Raw genomic sequence first — 21,258 nt, 5'->3', positions numbered from 1 at the left:
TTAACTATTAGATATGACAATGTTTCAATTGAATAAAACTGTCTACATGAGAGGACCAGTTAAAGCGTAACATCCGATAAACTGGTCCGTGTGTCTTAGGTGTTTAAAAGGTTAAAACTATTCAACTTGCGTCACTCCCCTATCAATGTCATCCCTGCAAACCTGAAGATCTGTTTATTCCGGATAGTAACAACAAAGGAATTACACTTAGTGAAATGTAGAAGTCAGAGCTACTCTGCATGGATGGTAAACAGGTAATATCTAGATCTGGTGCCATCTGGATTTGACCAATCTCTAACAGATCGGAACTGTTTGACTAACCTCCCTTGCCCATCCTGTTTCCATCCTCAGATCCCTCACAGCCGGGACGGTCTGCCACATGACTGAGTCCTCTCCAACAAGAAAACCTCCAACTAGTGTGTATGAGGACACAGGTTAAGATTAACTGATTGATCCTGACGGCTCAAACTAAGTGCTTTAAACAACAGCCTGTACAGTGAATCATATTTACTTTTTTGTCACTCACTGATTTATAGCAACAGAAAAAATAGAATGTGAGCATGACAATGGAATAGCCTATCCCGAAAGGCGAGTGCATTCAAAATGGCTGCCATCTCCAGCCCCTCCCCCCCCACCCGACATGATCATGCAGGGTCACTTCTGATAGCTAGCGTTGTTTCAGACTCTGAAGAGCGACTGGATTTTTCACCTAGCCCAACACAGTAGTACACTTGGAGGAATAAATAATTTAGCATGTCTCTCATTGGTTATATCACCCTATTTACATAAGACCTTTTCTTCCATTCCCTCATTTGGACTGCCTTTAATTCAGGGTGGCACTTATCCTCCGTCTTCAAAAGGCATAGCATCAAATTAAATATACAAAAACAAAAGACAGTTCATTTATACTCTTCTCAACAAGTTAAATGTGGCAGAGGGATATTTGGTATCAAATTAATTTCCCCTTTTCTATTGAGAAAACTGCAGAGCTCTCATTCTGGTTAACTGAAGGAAGCTCGACTGGAGAGGAAACGGTCGTCTAGTTAACAGAAACTAGTTATATCTTGTGTTCATAAAACATAGGTGGTCTTTCCAGTGGATCTCCTGTGTGGGTGGTGTCAGTTGGTTTTACCGGCCCTGGTGGAGGTACTGCTGGGTGAACATGTTGAGCTCGCTGTCCAGCCAACCCGCCTTATTCCTGACACAAGAAAACACACATATTTCATTTAAATCAATGAAATCAAGTAGAAAAAACATGTGTTTCTTGACAATGCAAAGTTGTATACAAATGCCTAAGCGAAATTCACACATTTGCTTTTTTCAGATTCCCATTACAGTCTCATTGTTAAATTCTGTATACATACTGACACTTTAATGGTTCAACCTATTTCATATTGCACATAATTCTCGTTTTGCCTATTCTTGATGTATATGGCATATATGTAGCATCTATTAATATTTTTGGTATACTTTCATATTGTGCATATTGTGCATATTCTGCGTCAATTCTTGCTTTGTCTCAGTAGTTTCTACTGCTGTTATTTTGCACCTCAATAATGTTGTAATCCAGACTGGCTGCCAATCAGTTTCAGACTTGATTTCAAGATTCTATTAACTTTTAAGGCTTGTCAAGGCGTTGCTCCTTGCTACATCTAAGATGTTTTAACGCCTTATGAGCTATCGTGCAGCTTTAGATCCTCAGGCATGGCCTCTGTTCCTTAGTCTAGGCTAAAGGCTAAAGGCGACCTGGCTTTTGCTATCAGGTTCTGAGGAGCTTAGACTGGTTAATCAGTGTTGTCCTTTAAATCGCATCTCAAAAAACATGTTTTATACTAAATTATAACATTTTTATCTATTATTATTATTGCTATTAACATTTTATTTTCCTTAACTAATGCTGAGTTTATTATTAGGTGTTCAGGAGGAGCACCTCTATAAGAGCCGGGCTCTTTTTGCATAAGGGAAATACAGTGTGCACTCGTACACTAGGCAGTACGGTAGAAGTCAACGCATGAATTACACTACAGCACTTTGGTGGTAACAGGTGGAGTTTTTAAGTCAACATGGTTTCACTCACTCAAATCATGCAGCACCCCTCACTCCCCAGCCCTCCACCTGAGCACCTAGAAAGCGCTACCGCACTTGTTATAGATTGGCCTGTTCTTTGGCTGCACCACAGTGTTTGTATAGTTGAGCTGAGTCGAGTGCAGTTCTTACCGCAGCAGCTTGGCCTTGCTCTGCAGCGAGTCCAGAAGCTCGATCTTGGTGTTCATGTCGGTGATCTCGTCCTCCAGGTTCTGGCGGGTGACGTCAACCTGCTGGCAGAGCTGGGCGAAGGCACCCGCCAACTCCCTGACAGAGAGAGACAGCGTTAGAGATGATCTCGCCAACATGAAGATCAGTCATGTTCACAGCATGGAGAGAGCACAGACGGTGTACCAGACAGAGATATTTTACAATCAAAATAAAGGGATTGGAAGCACCTTACCTCTTCGACGTCAAAATATTTATTAAAGCTTCAAAAGCGCATAAATGAAGGAATAAATATTTTGACGTTGCACAAGTGAGGTGCTTCCAATCCCTTTATTTTGATTATATCCTGTGCCACTTTGGAAGTCCTTTTTCTCCCTAATGTTTTTTTGACAGAGATATTTTACCTAAATAACACTGTTCAAATTATGGATGGATTATATACACTCAAAACCACAGTGAAACAGATTTTCCACACTTACATCCATGCGGTTACATTTATCAGGCCAAGCTTTTGATATACCACATCTTCATCAGGGCATACATGGTGTACAATAATAGATGGAACTGAATTAATCTAAGTGCGTGGAAGATTGCGTGGAGACATTTTTGTACACTGAACACCAACAATATCAACTGGGGTTAGACGGATATATCAGTGTGCTGATATATGGGGATGATATTGTCCTTTTTATTAAGTAGTTGTCCACCTCTGAAATGATGGAGGTTCTTCCCTGAACAAAGCTTCATGAAAACAGTCTGGACCTGCCATGACATTTGATTTTCTTTATTCATTTATTTTTCCCCTACCATTGAATAAGTGCGGTAGAGACAGTTGTAATGACCCATGATGGTCTAAATGCCGTTTCAGAGGCTTTTCTACCCTGACAAGAATAAAACTCTGGGTGGAAACACTGAATACTTGCATGAAAATGGTCAACTCGGCGACTGCAATCTAAAAATGTCAGTATCATATCAACCTGCAAAAACCCATATACGCTGAACCCTAATATCGACACTGACTAGGGTGAAAAGAAAAGGGTAAATACTGACATTCCAGCGTTTTTGTGTCATTTCCCAATCTCACCACCAGAGGCAACTAGTGAGCAATATGGCACTGCAGAGAAAAATCACTTCAGATTTATATTTAAAAGGCCCTTACATAAGAGCAGTATGACTATCTGGCCCTGGCACATTTGACACTGGTGGTAAGCCGACAAGCTCGAGGGATTACATCTGGTTCATTATATGTAACCGGCCAGTGATGTGAAACACTGGGGGCAGAGAGGCCACTGGGAACCAAGACAAGTCTAGATTGTGTCCAGTCCCACCATGACATTGAGCAACGTTAGCAAATATAGCTTTTAGCATATTCCTTTTATTAATTAGATACCATATCAATTGTATTAATTAGATACCATCCAAAGAACAGTGCCTGTTTGTGGGAAATTATTTTTATCACACCGCAATGTAGTTTCATAGCATACAGGCATAGGAGTGATGTAGTTTGATAGTATTCAGCTGTAGAGGAGTGATGTAGTTTGATAATGTATAGGTATTTGGCTCTTGAAGACCACTGCCATGGTAAAAAGACATAGAAACAGATGTAGTCGTGAGTGTGTGTGTGTGTGTGTATTTGTGCTCACTGCTGGACTTGGTGGCTGCAGTTGGATCCGGTGTAGCTGACGATGAGCTGCAGCTTCTCGCTGGCGTAGTCCACAAACTGCCTCTTGAAGGCCCTTTCCTTGGCCTTGGTGGTCCAGGTGAGCCGCTCATAGACGTACAGCAGCCCGTACAGACCCACCGACAGGGCGATCAGACGCCAGCCCACCGCTTTCCAGATCTGCACACAGGACGACCACCTCAGTGATTTAGCATTGGTGCATGCTGGGAAAAGGGCTGGTGCTAAGGCTCACTCAACCCTTATGTGTAAACAGTAGTTTGGAACAGCATCTCACTGCAAAAATAGGACCAACTTGGCAAGAAATTTTATCTTAGATCCACACAATCAAGTTTAGTTTCTCCTGTAAACCCTTTAATGTGAATATGACCTTGTATATGCTGTAAGCCCTCACACATCGTCTATTCCCATACTCTCATGTTCCTTACATTGTTATATACTGAAGATATATTGATATTTTGTGAATATTTTTCTCTTCATTCATACATTTCTACTTAATGTTGATGTTGTTGTCAATGTTGGAATTGGAATATTCTATTTTCCTTTGCTGAATCCTCTTACTAATTGCTGCTGCAGTGATGCAATTTCCCTACAGGGGTCAGAAAAGTTGCATCTAATGTATGTGTCTCCTCACCACGCCGCCGACCACAATGATGCCCATGGAGGTGCGGGACGTGAGGGACGCGAGGCCGGTCACCATGGAGACCATCAGCTCCTCCTGGGTCATGGAGCTCTGGGGGAACGGAGGCATGCTACTGCTGACTGGGGTCAGGGCCATGGGCCGAGGAACCTGCAGGAAAATATGACGTATTACAATACAGACAGCCGTGATGTTTTAGACAGCTGCATATTTCCATTGTAGCTGCGCTGGAAATATCTCAAGCTAATGTCAGGTTGTCTACGTTTGGCAAATTACCCACAGGAATAAGAAAATTACACTACCAAACCACAAAATGGACTCAGAAATGCAAGGTACTTCACCAATAGTCGTTTTTTTACAATGTATTTTTGATTTAACTCTTATATAGAGCAGCAGCAATGCAGAATATTGCCCTGGTGGGATAATTAATATTGACTAATTGATAGACTCCTGATGTTGGCCTATATGAGTATTGCAATCTGCTAAGTGCTTTAGTATGCTTTGTGTTTTTAATCTTGTTGACTGTTTTTATTATGTGTTTTTACTGCAAATCCTGTCTGAAAACCAAATTTACTCACAGGACAATAAAGTTTGTTGGTTGTTAGTTGAAGTGGAGCTGAACTGGATGTTGTGCTTAGACTTGGACCGTCTTAGTTGTATGTGATAAACCCAGGGGAGAAGGGCATTGCCTCCAGGCCTCCCTGAGGACGTTACCTGGTCATTGTAGCCCATGAGGGCCCGCCGGGTGTTCTTGGGCCCCAGGAAGCGGTTGACCAACATGGTCCAGCCCAGGGAGAAGTGGAAGCCGATGTCCTCCTGGAAGTCGCTACAGAGCTTGTCGCAGGCCAGGTCATAGCTGAGGCTGAAGCACTGGCGAGGAACCAGCTTGTCTACCTGCTCTCTGACCACGCCGGGCAGCAGCGGCTTCAGGCCCTCTGGAAGGACAGATGGAGAGGAAATGAGTGTAATGCCAAAACCAACTAAGGTAGAGACAATGACAGTGGTAAATGCGTTATTTGTGAACCAGGGTAAAGGAAAAAACAAAACAAATTATTGTTTCATTTATTGTTATTGAGGTAAATGTGACAATATATTGTGATATGGATTTGAGGACTTAAGGACTTATTGCCCTGCCTGATCCATCACCCTAATAGTGTTTTCATTCACATAACAACAAAAACATGAGTTTAAATAAAGGCTCACATATGCAGAATTGGTTGTTGTGAACTCTGCCTTATTGCCTGACTTTATTGTATTTGTCCATGTGTTTGGGATCAAAGCAAGCAAGGGTGGGATAGGTAAGGCTAGTCAGACTGGATATATGTGGATAGTTGGGTCAGGTGTAATCAGGTGCATAACTAATGTGGATAGGAGGAGTGTTACCGATCATGTCGGTCTGGGTGGACTGCAGAGCGCTGGTGATGGCAGTGGAGCATCTCTCCGACATGTTCCTGCCCAGGCCCTCCTCTATGTGCCGGTGGAGCTCCTAGGACAACACACCATCACAGCAAAACAGGCGTCAGCAACACAAACACCTGGGGCTGTTCAGTTTACTAAGCAACATTACCTTACATTAACAACTCCAGTATTACTGCTCCAAAAGTACCACTTGGAAATGAACCCAGAGAATGTGATACTCAATACATTTTCTAACACCAGTCGTTGAGCCTCATGGGTCCAGGTTAAAGATAAGATGAACCTTTAATTATTCCTGCGGAAATTGGGCTGTTTGAGCAGCAAGTAGGATATAGATACAAATAAAGGATATAGCAAAGAAAATATAATATATGAATAGAGCAAACAAGGGCTATTTAAACCCAGCAACAATTTCAACATTAGAACATGTTAAAAAGAAATGTATGAATGAAAAGTATGGAGAAAAGTACTAAATAACAGCAGTAGAACATGCTGAGATAAATAAAGAATTAATACAGAATATGCATGATATAAAAACAAATATACCAAAAATATGAGTATGAAATAGGTGGAAAAATAAAAATATGAATATACAAGAATGATTTTCTCACTCACTCACTACTGAAAAACAAACAAAACCAACTTTGGAGCTTAAGTAAGGTTTTTGTTCACAAAAAGCTATTACACCTTGGTTCAACTGAGAACAGAAATGTTTTGTTCAGGTCAGACTGGCCTAGTCATATACTGATATACTCTCATCCCAGATTTTAATAGAAAGGCTTAGGTAGGACTGGCAATTCTCTCTCCCTCTGTTTATGCCACTCAAATGAGATTGTGGAGTTAAACAAGTACAAGAATCAATCTGGACTGCTCTTACATAACAACACATCAAACAGAGCAACAGGGGCATTATACAGGTTCAGTGAGCCAATAGGACGTCAGGGATCAGCATTAGTGTGTTGAGCGCAGATAACAGACAGTAGTTCAGCAAAGATGTAGGGGGATGGACTATAGTGCTGACTGATCCTGCTGGAGGCAGGAACACTGCAGTCTGCACAAACAGCAGAGGTGCAGTGAGTGGCCTGTCACCACATTCACATCTAGCATTACTGTTTCATATGAGCCATCCAGATTTTACTCTGATAGAAATGTGATTCATCACCCAAACTACTGTAACTCAGGAGGTGGTCAAACACCCATTTGGTCACATTGACACCAAAGTGTAAATGCAATAGTGGTTCCATCCACATAACATTTAAAACATGAGTGAAATAAAGGCCAAAATATGTAGAATCGGTTGCTGTAATGTGTGTGTGTGTGTGTGTGTGTGTGTTTGTGTGTGTTTGTGTGTGTTTGTGTGTGTGTGTGTGTGTGTGTAAACTCACATTCTTGTAGACCTTGAGCACCACCTGTGATGGGTGGAAGTCCATGTGGAAGTCGTCCACCAACACATGGAGCCTCCTGATCTCCTCTGCCATGGCGTTAGACACCTAAACACAACCAGACAGCCTGGATGAAAACTCCTAAATCACATAGTTTCCCATCCATCCCAATCTCTATCCCCTCTTTATTAGAACAAAGCTCAACTAGGACTATCAACCAATCAGCATTCACAATTACAACATCTTTTTGAGGCCTTTTTCAGACTTTAAGGACCCGCAGATGCACTAGAGTTGAAGGTGTGTTATGCTGTTGTGTTGGGGTTCACCTGTCTCTCCACCTCCTCGGTGATCTTCTTGATCTTGGCTTTACAGTCCATGGTCAACAGGTCCAGCTGCTTGTCTATGAACTCCATACGGTCCTGACGGTCCTCCCTCGTCTCCAGGCAGTGGATCCTACACACACACACACAAAATATTCAAATACGTTTCTGATAATCTTTTCATGATACAAATGACTGAAAATGTACAACAACTGCTTCAGTGCCTACACATGATGGATTGATGCTGGATAAGTGAGGCAGCACTGTCCTTGTGCTGGACTACAGCCAGTTGGTGAATAACTCATTTATTATGCTGAAGAAAGGCTCCAACAATTCTCGCTCTATTCTAGAGCCGATGCCTTTAGCGACTTTTGAGTTTATCGCACTGGGCAAGTTCATTTGGACATACTGTATATTAGTCTTTATTAACAAATGTTTTGACTGGAGGTTTTCAGCCATAAGAAAGAAACAGTTTATATGACATTTAAAAACTATAATCTGTTGGCTTTGGTTTAAAAATCACTGGACAAGTTGTTCCTTTGTGCATTTGCACATTGGAGTAGTTATGTTTCAAGCGGCAAAATTTCACGCAAACCATAATGATCAATTATCACCCAAAGCCAGACAGGAGGGCAGACATTTCTTTCAGTGGTCAAAACTTTGGTGCAGAAAAACACTTTCTTCCAGGGTAACCCATCATAGACCCAGCCTGGGACCTTTGTTGCATGTCAACTCCCTCTGTCTGCCAGTCTTTCCTGTCTCTCTTCACTGTGACTTAAATAAAGAAAAAATGTCCAAAAAGTAATCTTTAAAAACAAAAAAAAAAGGTATTGGTGATGGTCCTTGTATTTCTGGGGCCATTTTGTTTTTTTGGTGGTGTATTTTTCTTATTTCCATGAATAACTGGCCAGACATTATGGAACATCACATCAAGATATTTCAACGGATTTCATAGCAGAAAATGTTTCAACAATCTAAAACATCAACGGTAAACATTACGTTTCGGTGTCAGTCCCTCAGAATCAAAGAGTGAGGGCTTCTTTCTAGAGCCGCCATTTTGCATGGACATTCAACAATAACACAGGGAGAAACTCATCGTAGAAGAGGAGAGAGACCAATTTCTCCACTGACAGTAGCCGCAATAGACCAGAATGCAATGTAGCCACAAGACATGTTGCATTTTGAGTAAGGGGCGCGACCCTCACTCGATCTCAACTCAAAAAACTCTCGCTATTACCATTGCTTGTTATTGCTCTCTCCTGAGGCAGGTTGAGGGAAAGTGGATACACCAAAAAACTTCATCACAAAGTTACTCCAAATGCATTGAATATTCAGTTCAATGATATACAAAAGTGTAAGAATATCCGAGGGGAAGTTTTTCCATTAACAATTATCGCATTTGCTGTTAATTTTTGGTTCACATACAATCTCGGTACACCCATACAATCTGGTCTCGGTACATGACTCACCTCTGCTCCTGTGCGGCTATGTGTACAGAGTCCATAATAAGGCGCAGGGCTTCAGAGATCTGCTTGGCTCTCACGGTGTGCTGCTCGAACTTGGTCTTCACCGCTGACTGGGAGATGCACTCCTACACATAACAGCCACAGCATTAGCATGCAGGCCAACAAACCAGGCATCAAATCAAGGCATAGCAAATGTACTGGCAGTAGGGATGGGCATGATTAGTCAAATAACCCATCTGGATTATTTAGTTAGTTTTACACAATGGATGATGTACAATAATTACTAAAATTATCTATTAACTTCAGTCAAATAAATGTCCTGTCTAAAGTAAACTGGTTAATGGTCCCATGTTAAAATAAATCTGGCTAATGATTGTGATGGGTGGTATGGGTGACAGTCAGTTGGGTAGAAACTGATGTGCACGGCAGAGTCATTGAACTAGAATGAGTAGCCCCCACTGAGACCCTGGAAGTTGGCATGAGCTATGGAGAAGCCCCACCTTGAAACCACAAATCGATCAAGCAGGCTTGAACTTGACTCCAAAATTCATGTCACTATTCAATTTGTGAATTTTTTTTTTTTTTTTAAAAGCCCATCCATAGTTGATCTTTATGTTGGAGGATCTTACCTCAAATCGTCTCTCAAAGTTCTGGAACTCAAACATTCTGGCTTGAAATCCTTCTGCAAGGGCACCACCTAAAACAGGACAACAATTTGGCTTGGTCATACTGTAGTGTGTGTGTGTGTGTGTGTGTGTGTGTGTGTGTGTGTGTGTGTGTGTGTGTGTGTGTGTGTGTGTTAGAGGAGTATTCAGAGGAACACTGAATACTTGCTTTTTTGGGCAAAATGATCAAAGTTAACGATACTGAATAGCGGCACCAAATATCTCCAACTTCAGTCTAGAAATATTGCCATCGGCCTTAAAAAACCCATATCTGTTGAGCCCTAGTGTAGTGCATGTGTTTTTGCCTCTATCTCTACCTCCTTCAGGCATGCCCTGGGCCTTCTGCACCCGGGCCTGGAGGACCTCCTTGGCGGAGACGAAGAAGATGCGGTCGCTGGCCTGGGCTCGGTCCACCACACCCAGCTCATCCACCAGGAAGCTGCTGCAGCGGTCCATATGCTGCCTACGGACCTGAAACGCCAACAACACATTTAATCCATTTAATCAAATCCCTGGATCGTGGACTATAGAGCATAATACACAGGGAGAGAGGTAGAGGTCGACCGATTTATTGGTTTGGCCAATTAATTGGAGCTGATACGAGATTTTATTAACAACTGGTTATCATGAGCACCGTTGGTGGCCAAGGAACCAAGGAAGCGTATTATAATGTTTTAAAACTTCTAAATCTAAAACATAACACCATATTTAACTGTATTCAATATCTTTTTATATTTATTTTTATATTTTATATTTAAGGTCTGAGCTTGAGCTTAGATAATATAAGACTTTTTAAGACTTTTTCAGAATGTGCAGACCCTGTGAAGCAGGTCAGCCCCAGTTCAAGTCCACTAGCCCAGACGAAGTGAGGTTCAGGGTAATACCGGCTAAGCTGCTCACCAGCCTGCCTAATCTACTGCTACTGCTGAGTCAACACCAAGCTGATAGTGTACTACAGCTCAACACACACTCTAGCAGGGATGGACAATCATGTGCCATGGAGAGACTCATTTCAACCAAACACTACAGCAGCTGATTTCACTCTTTAGTTCCTTCTGTCTGGCTGAAGGTTTACTAATCAGTGAAAATACCTGGTGTAGTGTTTGGCTGGAATTAAAACCTGCAGACTCTCCGCCCTTCAGGGCACGATTGTCTGCTGTGGGGTTAGACTGAAATATCATTCATTATTGTCCTCTTATTAAAATCAGACATTGTCCAGTCAGTGTGGTCCACCTGATGTGATTCAGTTTGACTGATCAAATCCAATGTGTTTCCAAATGTTCAGTATTTTGCCAACGCTAAAGCTGACCCACCTCCTCCATGTACTCAGGCTCTGAGGCCGAGGCGTCCCAGCGGTTGTTCAGGATGAAGATATTGGGACTGGAGAGACGCTCGTTGACCTTGTGGAAGAACGACTTCTCCTGTAGAAAGACAGTTTTCCAATGGTTATAAAATGTATCAAGACAACACACATTGTAAACATTATCAGGTTCTGTCTAACAAGCCATGTACTGTCTTCAGGAATTTCTGCTGATATGACTGCTGCTATTCTGCACAACCTCCTAATGCTGCAATCCAGTGCTTTTCAATCCATTCTGTCAGCAACAAAGGGCTGCAAACACACAGCTCTTCAACAGTAGAAAGTGGATTGCAGATGATGTCTCACCGTCTGCATCAGCGTTGACTCTGAGTTTGCCACCAGAACAAACACATCAGCATCCAGGCAGAACTTGTCAATCCAGCTGTCCAGCTCTGTGGTCACATCAATCCCCGGGCTGTAGAGGAAAACAGTAAACCCATTGGTTGAATTTGAGAATAAACAAGCCAGCCATAGTTCAGGGCAAGTAACAGTGAGTATGAATGTTTTTAAGCAAGAGAAAATAAAAACGGATGTGAAGATTTTTTGGTAAAGCCCAATTCCTCCCTGCCAGCAGTATATTGATGAAATATACAGATAACTTTTCCATCACTTTCCATAACTAGGAGTGCTTGCATAATCTAAAAATCTTCTTCCTTCCTTGGTTGTTAATGTTGTTTCTCTCAAGGGGTGAACAGTCTGGTTTACACTCCAGTTGGGCTGAATACTGCTACTATCTAAATAAATTAATATGTGAACAAAATTAGAAAATACATTCTGCTATAGTTCTGCAAAGAGATCCATGTGTAAAATTCCCTGATATTCCCTGACTTCCCCACAGAATTTATCAAATTCCTTGACCATCCCTGACTGGAATACCTCTCAAACTCAAGACCAGTGGGAACCCTGTGTATAGAGGCAGTACAAGTGTCTGTACATGCGTGGGAGTGTATAAGTTAAAGAGCATGTGTCTGACCTGTCCACCAGGACCAGGTCGTCCCTGAGCAGAGCACACTTGGCTTTGGGCCACATGACACAGACCAGGCTGCCGGCATCCAGGTCCTCATCCTGGTGAAGAGCGTGGGCAAGCTGGTTCACCGTCTGCCACGTGGAGGGAAGAGACACAAGTTAGTCAACAGCCTTAAGACAATAGCTGGGTTTCCATACAACAGGGCTCTAAGTGCAACCATTTTGGTCACAAATGAAACCAAAACTGAGTTTTTTTTTGTTTTTTTTTAATTGGCTACAGTAAAATCCCCTTGCTGAGGCTGCCTCTCACAAGAAACATGTTCTCCACAAGTGCCAGCTATCCAGATCATAACTGACTCCTACCCAGTCGGTCTGTTATGAAAACGAAAAGCGAAACTAATGTTTCTATTCTACAACGCAATGGGGTGTGCTAGACAGTAACTTGGCACTTTTTAGCTGTCAGATGTGTAAAATTGTCTAGCACTAAGATATACTGTGTACAGCATTACTCTAGTGGCCATTATTCTATGATATCAGAGTTGAGATGTGACATTTAGAGGGCAGAAAGCATGGACGCCATGTCAACAATGATGAATAATTCACATTTTATTTTTTTGCACCATTTCAAGAGTTTGTGTAAAATTTGCTCGATATTTGGACGGAAACATGGCTACTGATGATGGCTAGTGCAACAGGAGACACAGTGCCATGATGTAAAGTTTCTAACAGGTGCTTAGTTCATTTGTGATGGTGGCAGGCCACAGCTGGCAAGGGACACAGTAACAAAATTAAGTATATGTATGTGATATAATAAATATAAAAATTGTATTGTTTGGGAACCCTATTTGTTGTGGGAAGATTTAATATTATGGTGAGCCACCACAAAAGTCTTTGTATTTGGACTTTGACTGGGTTTGACTCTGGGTGGGTTATCAGAACAGCTTGGAAAACAAAATTAACAGTTCTTTATGGTGCATGCAACAAACAGATGTCCAAACTATGATGCAATGTGTTCCCTTGAACTGGATTCAAAGGGGAATTAATCTCCAAAAGTCAATTTTAAAATGACTGATTGAGGAAGGAGCAGATTACCAGCATTAACTGGGCTGAACTGATCCCATCCAGATACTGCTTATCACACTGAGACAACAAAATAAATGTTGGAATTATATGCAAACTGTCTGTTCTGGTTTTATGATTTGCTAACAGCTAGCCCAGTGAGCATTCACTCCTAACAAGGGGTTAGGCCTAACAAAGAGCGTCTCTGTCCATCCCCTATTCTTCAAAACAGGATCTGCAACATTTTGTAACCTTGTGCTGGAGCACCTATGTAGAATCCTGGCCTGCTGCAATTATAGACGTTTCACTGAATTAGACCGACCACATCTCCAGAAGGACCAACAGGAAGTTCTGGCATCCCAGAACCACCCTCCTCTATAATGATCAGAGCTACACTCATTTCCACTATGCTGTATTTACATCAAGGCTTACACATAGTTCACCCAATCAGTTCTAACGTCACCATTCTGTCTTACAAAAGAAAAAGGCAGTAACTTCAATCTTGGTTGAAAATGAGATTTTTGTCCATTTTATCCGGTCAGAGGAGGATAGGAGGATAAAGTTCTTGATAGGAGGATACATTTCTAATTGGTGGGCAAGTAATGAAAACTTTAAAGCCTTAATTTGCAGTTTCACTCTGAGCAGTTGCTGATTTTACCTTTGTAGGGCAGCACTGGTCTCAACAGCAATAGGGTAAAGGAACGGTGGGACCTATTTGGCCCATACAGCAATTCAGAAAATGTTGTTTTTTTGTTTTTTTTTACCCAGCAATCATAGAGTAAGGGATGGCTGACTCTTTTTGCTTGAAATAGACTCCTCGGCAGTTCAGAAACCATGGAAGCAAACAGTAAGGTAAATAATGCTACAAGCTGAGAACAGTGTACGACTACCCACTTCTGCAACAGTACGTAAGCTATTGCTGATATACCGCTCCTGTCTAAGTCATGATGGAGTCCCATATTTGGGCCCCAGCTGGTGCCCTTTCTGTTCTGCCAGACCCAATGTCAGGCTATGAACTGGAGTCACTGGAACAAAGCCACTGGTCAGAACTGAGAGCAGAGAGCAGTGTCACTTTGATCCTGTTGCTATGTTTGAAACTTGGCTCTTCCAAGTGTGTGCTTGTGCTTGTGTCTGTGTCTATCGGTCAGAAATGTGTGTGGAAGACTCCCAGATCAAATAATATCATATGAGAAGTGGGGCACCAGATCTAGGCCACATGTGAATACCACATTACCACCATACCAAAGCACTTGAAGGCTCAGATACAGGTCATTACAGACAGTCATAAGAGTGTTGTTCTGTTGTGTTCTTTGTTTTCCACCTGGTAAACATTACCATGGGCTGAATCTTGCCATGTAAATTTAAATAATCATTACTCAAATGTTATTTTGTTCTCAATCGTTCTATGTGCCACTCTGCTGAGGCTCCTTTACAAACTGCAGCATCAGTGAGTTGCATCAAACCTCTGTTGCTCTTTGGAGAGTGCAGCAGTAGGTAGGCTCAGCACAAATAGAGGGAATAATTTGACAGAGTCAGTTATAGAGTGCCTTGGCTTCAGCAGACTTACTTGTGATTATTAAAGAAAATGCAGTTGTGCCTTTTTCTTCTGCAGACATGGATATTGAGTGAGCAGAGGGGAAAAACAACATGGAACAGTGCGTGGGCCCTAAACTCTCCCTCGCCACACAATATTGTGTACTATGTCACCTCCGTGCCTCCTCCTTGTACGTCCTTGTGCTTGAAACCACGTGATGTGTGTTTTTGCCGCTTTGCTCTACTAGTGACCAAAAACTGTGTTGCTCATATTTAAGCACTGTGTTGGCTCTACCGCTTATTTAAATGATTCAGTCAGTGCCACACCCTCAACTCCAACTAGTAGCCAGTTTTTTTTAGCTTTGTCACAATTTAAAAACTCATGTTTGTATGTGAAGAAAAGAACCGTCAACCATGAATCTATGAAAGTGTAAAGTTAATAAGAGTAGAAGTCATAAATGTGGTAAAGGGGAAAATGGCAGGAATCTCTGGTCTGGTTCCTGACTACAGCCATTGCAGTTGACATCAGCATGGCAGAAAAGGCAGCTGAAGATCAGTGGTAAGCAGAGTGGCTCTAACCACGTGGTCTTCGTCAACCCACAGCCTAGACTTAGAATTAGAGAGAAAGCATGGCTGACAGACCTGAGGATAATCCTTGCCTTAAACAAACATGTCAAGAAGACAAGGGCCCCACTGTGCATTAAGCCAGGAATAAATAGTTTCAGTAGCTGAAATTAGAATATATATTTTTTCCTGGCCATACTGATTCTGAGTAGTAAACTCTAAGGACTGATCTGTGCCATTACTTACAGTTAAAGGAAAAATCCACTCTCACATACTCTTACACTGTTACACTGTTAGACATCAATCTGTGATGTTCAATGCATTCCAGGAGCTATTTTGTGATCTGGTGTTTAATTTATTGTTTTATTTTTTGGTGTACCCACTTTCCCTCAACCTGCCTTGTCAGTTAGTGATTTCTTAGGTTTCCCAGAAAGCCTTTTGACAACTGCAATGAGCTGAGAGTTATGTAGGTGGAGGGAGCAACAGTGACAGTAAAAAAGCAAGAGTTTCCAGTCGTGAGATGTGCCACGTTAACCCTGATTATCCTATTTTTGCTGTGATATGAGGATCAGTGGTGTTTTCCCCCCAGAGCATGCAGTGCGTTATGCTGACCTTGATGCTCTTCCTCTCCTCGGAGCCCTCGGTGAGGAGGAAGGCCTCGTTGCCATCGGTTCCCTCCACCCTCAGGAAGCAGTTGGTGGTGTGTCCAATACCTGATGGCAGCACCTTGTCGCATAGCATGGCGTTGATCACAGAGCTCTTCCCGTTACTCGTCCTGAAGGACACACAGCATTTCCAGCGTACCTGTCAGTGGTTTCTTCAGCCATTTAACCAGCAGTCTGTCCACAGTTTGGCACTCTAGTCAAGTCAAATTTAAGATATTTTAAGACCCTTTTAATGCTACCTGGAATTGAATTCAAGACCAATTTAAAAACCAAAATAAAGAAACGAACCTGAAAAACCAGACCATTTCTGATTGACCCCAGCTAACAAAATTCTGAAACTATAAATGGGCAGAATAAGAAAAAGGCCAGCTGGAAAGGAAAGCTGAAAGGTCTGTACGTTTTTTTTTATCTGGCTGGGTCTTGTGATTAGAACAGACTCTAGTGCCTGATAAGATGGGGTCATACCTCCCGAAGAAGACCACCTTCATGTGCCTGCGGGCTAGCACCTCTCCAATCCCAGCCACCTTGGCAAGGTAGCCCCGGACCTCCTGGACCTGCTCCTCTGTGGTGACCGGGTCCAGCTCTTCATTCTTGTAAGTGTCTGACAGGTAGAGGGCAACAGACACAGTCACACACTGATACCCGGTAGGTCTGAATCATCAGTGATATCTGGAATTGTGAAACTGAAACATCTACATAACACAAACTGCAATGTTATAGTTTGCAGCTAGTAGCAACAACTGGTTTGAATAAAGAATGCTCACAACACCAACAAGCCATTTTTAGTTAATTCAGCACCAGTACAGAAACTTTCTCCATACTGGGACATACCTGGTGAAAACAAAAAAGACTACATTTCTACATGTGACCATATCCCGTGAAATCCCTGCACTCCTCAGTCACAAGAACGATACTAGCGTAACATGAGATCAACCACATGATTTTCATTTGATCCAAGTAAACTCACTAAGGAGATGGTATGTGCTGGAGTTGCTGCACTCACATTCAAATTGTATGTCTATGTATTTTGGTTTCCACAAAATACATAGACAGTACTGAGGGGTTTATGATAAAGCCTTTGACTTGACTAAAGCAACTTCGTGCATTGTCTTCAAATAGTGCAAACATTGCTATCACATGAGGCCCAACACCACTTTTCACTGCTCAGCAGTGCAGCAGTGAAGAAACACTACAGTGTTACAGTGAATTTAGGAAACACCTACTTCTACCCCACTACACTAAGCAGTACTTATTTTGATTATGAGCAGTGTGAACCAACCATACATAATTACTGTAAACAAATGAGACCATGGTGGAGACGATTGGTAGCCTCATGCCAGTGGTGTTGTTAGTGCTATACTAGTGTTTCTCAAAATTAAGACCACATTTCCCATTAACCCCGTTGCTTCCTGTCCCCCCTGGCATCTTTGGCTTTACTGAAGAGGATAAACATGTTGGAAGTTATTAAGTAGAGAGAGGGAACCTTCTAGAAAGGACGAGCTCTCCTTGATGTAGGCTCCCAGCTGTTCGAAGATCCCGTTGATCTTCTTCTTGGCTGTAACAAAGTGCTTGAGCGGCGATGCGTTCACCTCCGCCATCAGTCTCTTATCCTTCTTGCCGTGGACTGCGTTGGTGTTGGGTCGCGAGAAAACCAGAGACATGGCACTGAAAAGAACAGAAAGAAACAAATCACATCCTCGCCTACAACTGAAGCGCAAGCACAGCCTACAGAAGCATTGCCGAATGCCACTTGAAAGAGTAAAAGTGAAAAGAGAGTACAAAGTTCAAAGTAGGAGTAATATTAAAGCTCATTGCCTCCACCTTGGCACTGATGATTGCAATAACAATTGGCTTAAAGCCTGCACAAAAACAAGCCAGTGTTCTAACAACTAGAGACGGAGAGACATTCAAAATAGGAAGTACAGAAAAAGTTGAAAAAAGGTATAAAGGAAATTGTAACACTCTAAATGACCTTAAACTTACAACAGCTGTTAACTTGGTACATTGAGTAGACCTTTAGCTGTCAGCTGTTAAGTGTAAAATGCTGATCGGCAAGTGAGGTGTGAAAGCGGGCTTACAGCTGGACAATACACATTCACAACCCCACAGATGATGCTTCCAGATTCCTGTTCAACAAGAGCCTACCAGGCTGAACCAAGGCTTGCAGATAATGTAAGGAAGTGTTTATTTGGTAGTATAAGCAGACTGGCTGACCGCCAACTGGATAAGTGTCAAATCAAGTACCATTGCTCATATCTTTTATTACTGATTAATATCTGCCGTACAACCCTCAGAATAGTGCAATTCTACCAGTGTTAAAGAGGACATGTAGATACCAGAGGATAAGAGGAACTGAGTATTACCACAATGCTTTTTCAGATGCTGAAATAATCTTTCTTAATCACATTACAAAATAAAATGGGAATAAACCATTGGACTAAACCACTGTACTAAATTAAGACAAAAAATTTGAATGTCCATCAAAATAACAAGGAATAATTGTTTGTCACACACTCAGACAGACTTATTTAGATGACTGATCTGCTCTGATTCATAATTATTCAAGTAAAAAACAGAGAGTGAGTGACGCGTTAAATTTACTCAGTCTATTAATTATTAACTTGTTTTTAGGGTTTTTTTTAGTCATTATGCTGTTATTATATATATTATGAACAGCCAATATCATAATATCATGCATGAAAAAATACCCCACCACTTTTACATGCTGGACCAAACATACTAGAGGCGAGAGGAACTCTGACCTACTGGCCCAACCAGGCAAGTGGAAAAAAATCTTAACAGTGAACCCTGCCAGACATACTTAAAGTTGGTCAGATATTGGGGTGCATGGTTCAGACCTTTTCATATTATTGTCCTGAATATGGAACATAGTGTGATCTGAAATGAAGTCCACATTGTCCAACCTTAGTCAAAAAAAGGGTACTGCTTCATGTCTACCTCACACTAATATCAAGTGTGAAGACACATGCAGCTGTACTCTCCTGCTTGCCAAGTGACAGCCATGCAGAGAGCCACTGGCTTTGAAGCACCGAGTGTCAAGTGTCACTCCAACATGTTACCACGGCCCCAGAGGGTTCAACCACCATCAAAACCACTGCTGGCATTAACACTACAGGAGAATAACCCTGTCATATGCATGTCTAGGGTTATGGTAATGGTGCACTGTGTGATTTAAAGTGGTAATCTGCAAGTAATCTGCATCCACAAAAACAGTAACTGTTCTATCATTTTTTTTTCTGCTCACAGTAAAAATCACAAAAGTATGTCTTCTGAAGGAGCACCTGCCTTCTGCTCCTCCTGACATGAAATGAAGTGACATAAAGCTTCAGGCAGTTTAGTCCCGATAGATTCCATTCTTTTGTGCATGGAGAGAACATCAGGTTAAACTCAAATATACTTAAATTCAATATCTGGGAATTTCATGTTGCCTTCCTTATTGGCAAAGTTAAACCCCTTGTAGACCATGACTTAAGGAATTTGCTGAATTGTTGATCGCACTGAAGCAGTGTGAAGGTCTTCTAAAAGTTGAGATTATGCCGAATTTACCAGAATACTTTAATGATTCAGAAAAGGTCTTACGCCATTATCTACCAGGTATGTACGGTTCGTTTAGCAATGCAACATTATATTGCCATGTTTTAAAAGTTTGGCATGACATTATCTCCATATCGTGGCCACAGCATAGATAACACTGCTTTCAGAGGAATGTGGTGGCCCACACCCCCTTATCTATCTGACAACTCGCTGTCACTAGACAGAAAACGATGCCAACTTGTACAGGTTGTAAAAGAAGCTTACCTTTACTTCTCGGGTCACTCTTCGAGAGGAAAAAACAAATTATTCAAAGACGGGAGCAAAATTATGTCGCTAGTAAAAAGCCGCCACGGCCATTACCACTCGACTTCGGCGTGACCTTTCACACAATTTTCGGAGGTTACAGTGCAGAACTGTAAAGGTTTTTCGTTTCGTTTTAAAACAGGATAAGCATTCCCAAGTCGACAGGCGACTAACGAGATAAGTCCAACAAAACGGCTGGTAAATCAGAGGGAAGAGATATTAAGTTAACCAGATGGCACGTATCCCCAATATCTTCATCGACTGGAACGAAGGGCACACAGTCAAAATGACACCAGACTAGCAACCCTGTCTAAATATCAACCCCAGCTTTAATACAAATGTCTAAACTCGTAGCTAGGTCGTTAGCTACCTAACGCTAACGTTACAGTTGTGAGTCCAAAGCCACTGGGATCCAAAGCCATTGTGTAATCGGTTAGATAAAGTCCTGGCATGACACCGCACTGAGCGCGGACAGGTCCAGTCCAGGCTACAAGCTAACGAATAACTAGCCTCCCATTAGCTACTTCCTGTTAGCATGCCGACTAACGACATAACGAACTAACATCTTCGTGACTTACCGTGGATGGGGGGGGTGATTTACAAACAGTCCTCTTGCATCTTGGTCCCTTTGGAGTGATTCTAAAGTAATAATACTACGCAACTCAATATGTACTTAATGTAACTACCTATGCTAAGTGAAGGGGGCGTCTATCGCACATCATCAGGCACTAATGTTTCAAGCGGGCACAAGCTTGCTACGAAGCTGTTAGTCACCGTTACGTTTGTGACATTGGCAGTGACTGAATACAGCCGCTTATAATTTTCCAAGCTGGTTGTTTTCGCTGGGTTTGCCAGACAGCAGTTTGCTTTAGCGAAATACGATGCTATCCTGTTGTTTCTGTTTCTGCACCTGTCTTATTCGTGCTGCTGCCGAGAGATGTGCCTGTCTTCCCAACACGGTCACAAACCAGTGTAAATGGGTGCACATCGCCACCTACTGGACCGGGGTGTTCAGTATCATATGTAGTATGTATATGCCTACATAACTTTTATATTGCTGTCTTATATTCTATTAATTTGACCTGTATCTTTAAGAAAACTGAACATTCCCACTGCTTGTTTGCTATTATTCAGATTCCACTCCCTTCCAATCTCACTCACCCTCGACTGAAAACTTTCCCCCTAGATAACAAATTGTTACATTCTAACAATGTGTTCCAGTTTCTTTACTTCCACATTGTTCACATTTAAACACTGTTATGCTTGTTATGTTATTGAAACACTGTTATGTGGAACAAAGTTGTATTCAATCCTGTGTCTAGAGAAAACCACTTCTTCTCTCCTGCACTTCCCTTTAAAAGACTTTATATGAATTGATTTTTTTTTAATCCTATAATAATCTCCCCCCTTGCTATCCATTTCCCATTTATTTT

At 41.9% G+C, this 21,258-nt stretch overlaps 1 protein-coding gene across 1 annotated transcript; it reads right to left on the bottom strand.

The window, feature by feature from the left end:
* Positions 1-632: 632 nt before the first annotated feature.
* Positions 633-20,288, bottom strand: mfn2 (mitofusin 2). Its single transcript, XM_071529118.1, has 18 exons — positions 19,787-20,288; positions 17,451-17,632; positions 16,433-16,568; positions 15,915-16,077; positions 12,154-12,278; positions 11,487-11,595; positions 11,134-11,241; positions 10,138-10,291; positions 9,785-9,852; positions 9,159-9,280; positions 7,696-7,822; positions 7,373-7,477; positions 5,955-6,057; positions 5,286-5,506; positions 4,566-4,721; positions 3,897-4,093; positions 2,218-2,352; positions 633-1,198 (listed from the first exon to the last, which is right to left on the bottom strand). Exons 2-18 carry the CDS (start codon positions 17,626-17,628, stop codon positions 1,129-1,131), a joined length of 2,277 nt encoding a protein of 758 aa, XP_071385219.1. The 5' UTR covers positions 17,629-17,632; positions 19,787-20,288; the 3' UTR covers positions 633-1,128.
* Between the last annotated feature and the right edge of the window lie 970 nt (positions 20,289-21,258).

Source organism: Centroberyx affinis, unplaced genomic scaffold (genome assembly GCF_046629955.1).
Source record: "Centroberyx affinis isolate AG114_WGS23_722 - 3 ecotype Tasmania unplaced genomic scaffold, CSIRO-AGI_Caff_v1 ptg001768l_1, whole genome shotgun sequence".
NCBI lineage: Eukaryota > Metazoa > Chordata > Actinopteri > Beryciformes > Berycidae > Centroberyx > Centroberyx affinis.
This window is presented reverse-complemented; position numbering and strand designations above follow the sequence as displayed.

Excerpts from the sequence above, each read along its gene's own strand:
- mfn2 (XM_071529118.1), bottom strand. The coding sequence starts at position 17,628 with ATGTCTCTGGTTTTCTCGCGACCCAACACCAACGCAGTCCACGGCAAG. Across the intron at positions 10,292-11,133 it reads AGCCTGAGTACATGGAGGAG|GTCCGTAGGCAGCATATGGA; the intron begins GTGGGTCAGCTT and ends TTGGCGTTTCAG. Across the intron at positions 9,853-10,137 it reads CCAGGGCATGCCTGAAGGAG|GTGGTGCCCTTGCAGAAGGA; the intron begins GTAGAGATAGAG and ends GTCCTGTTTTAG.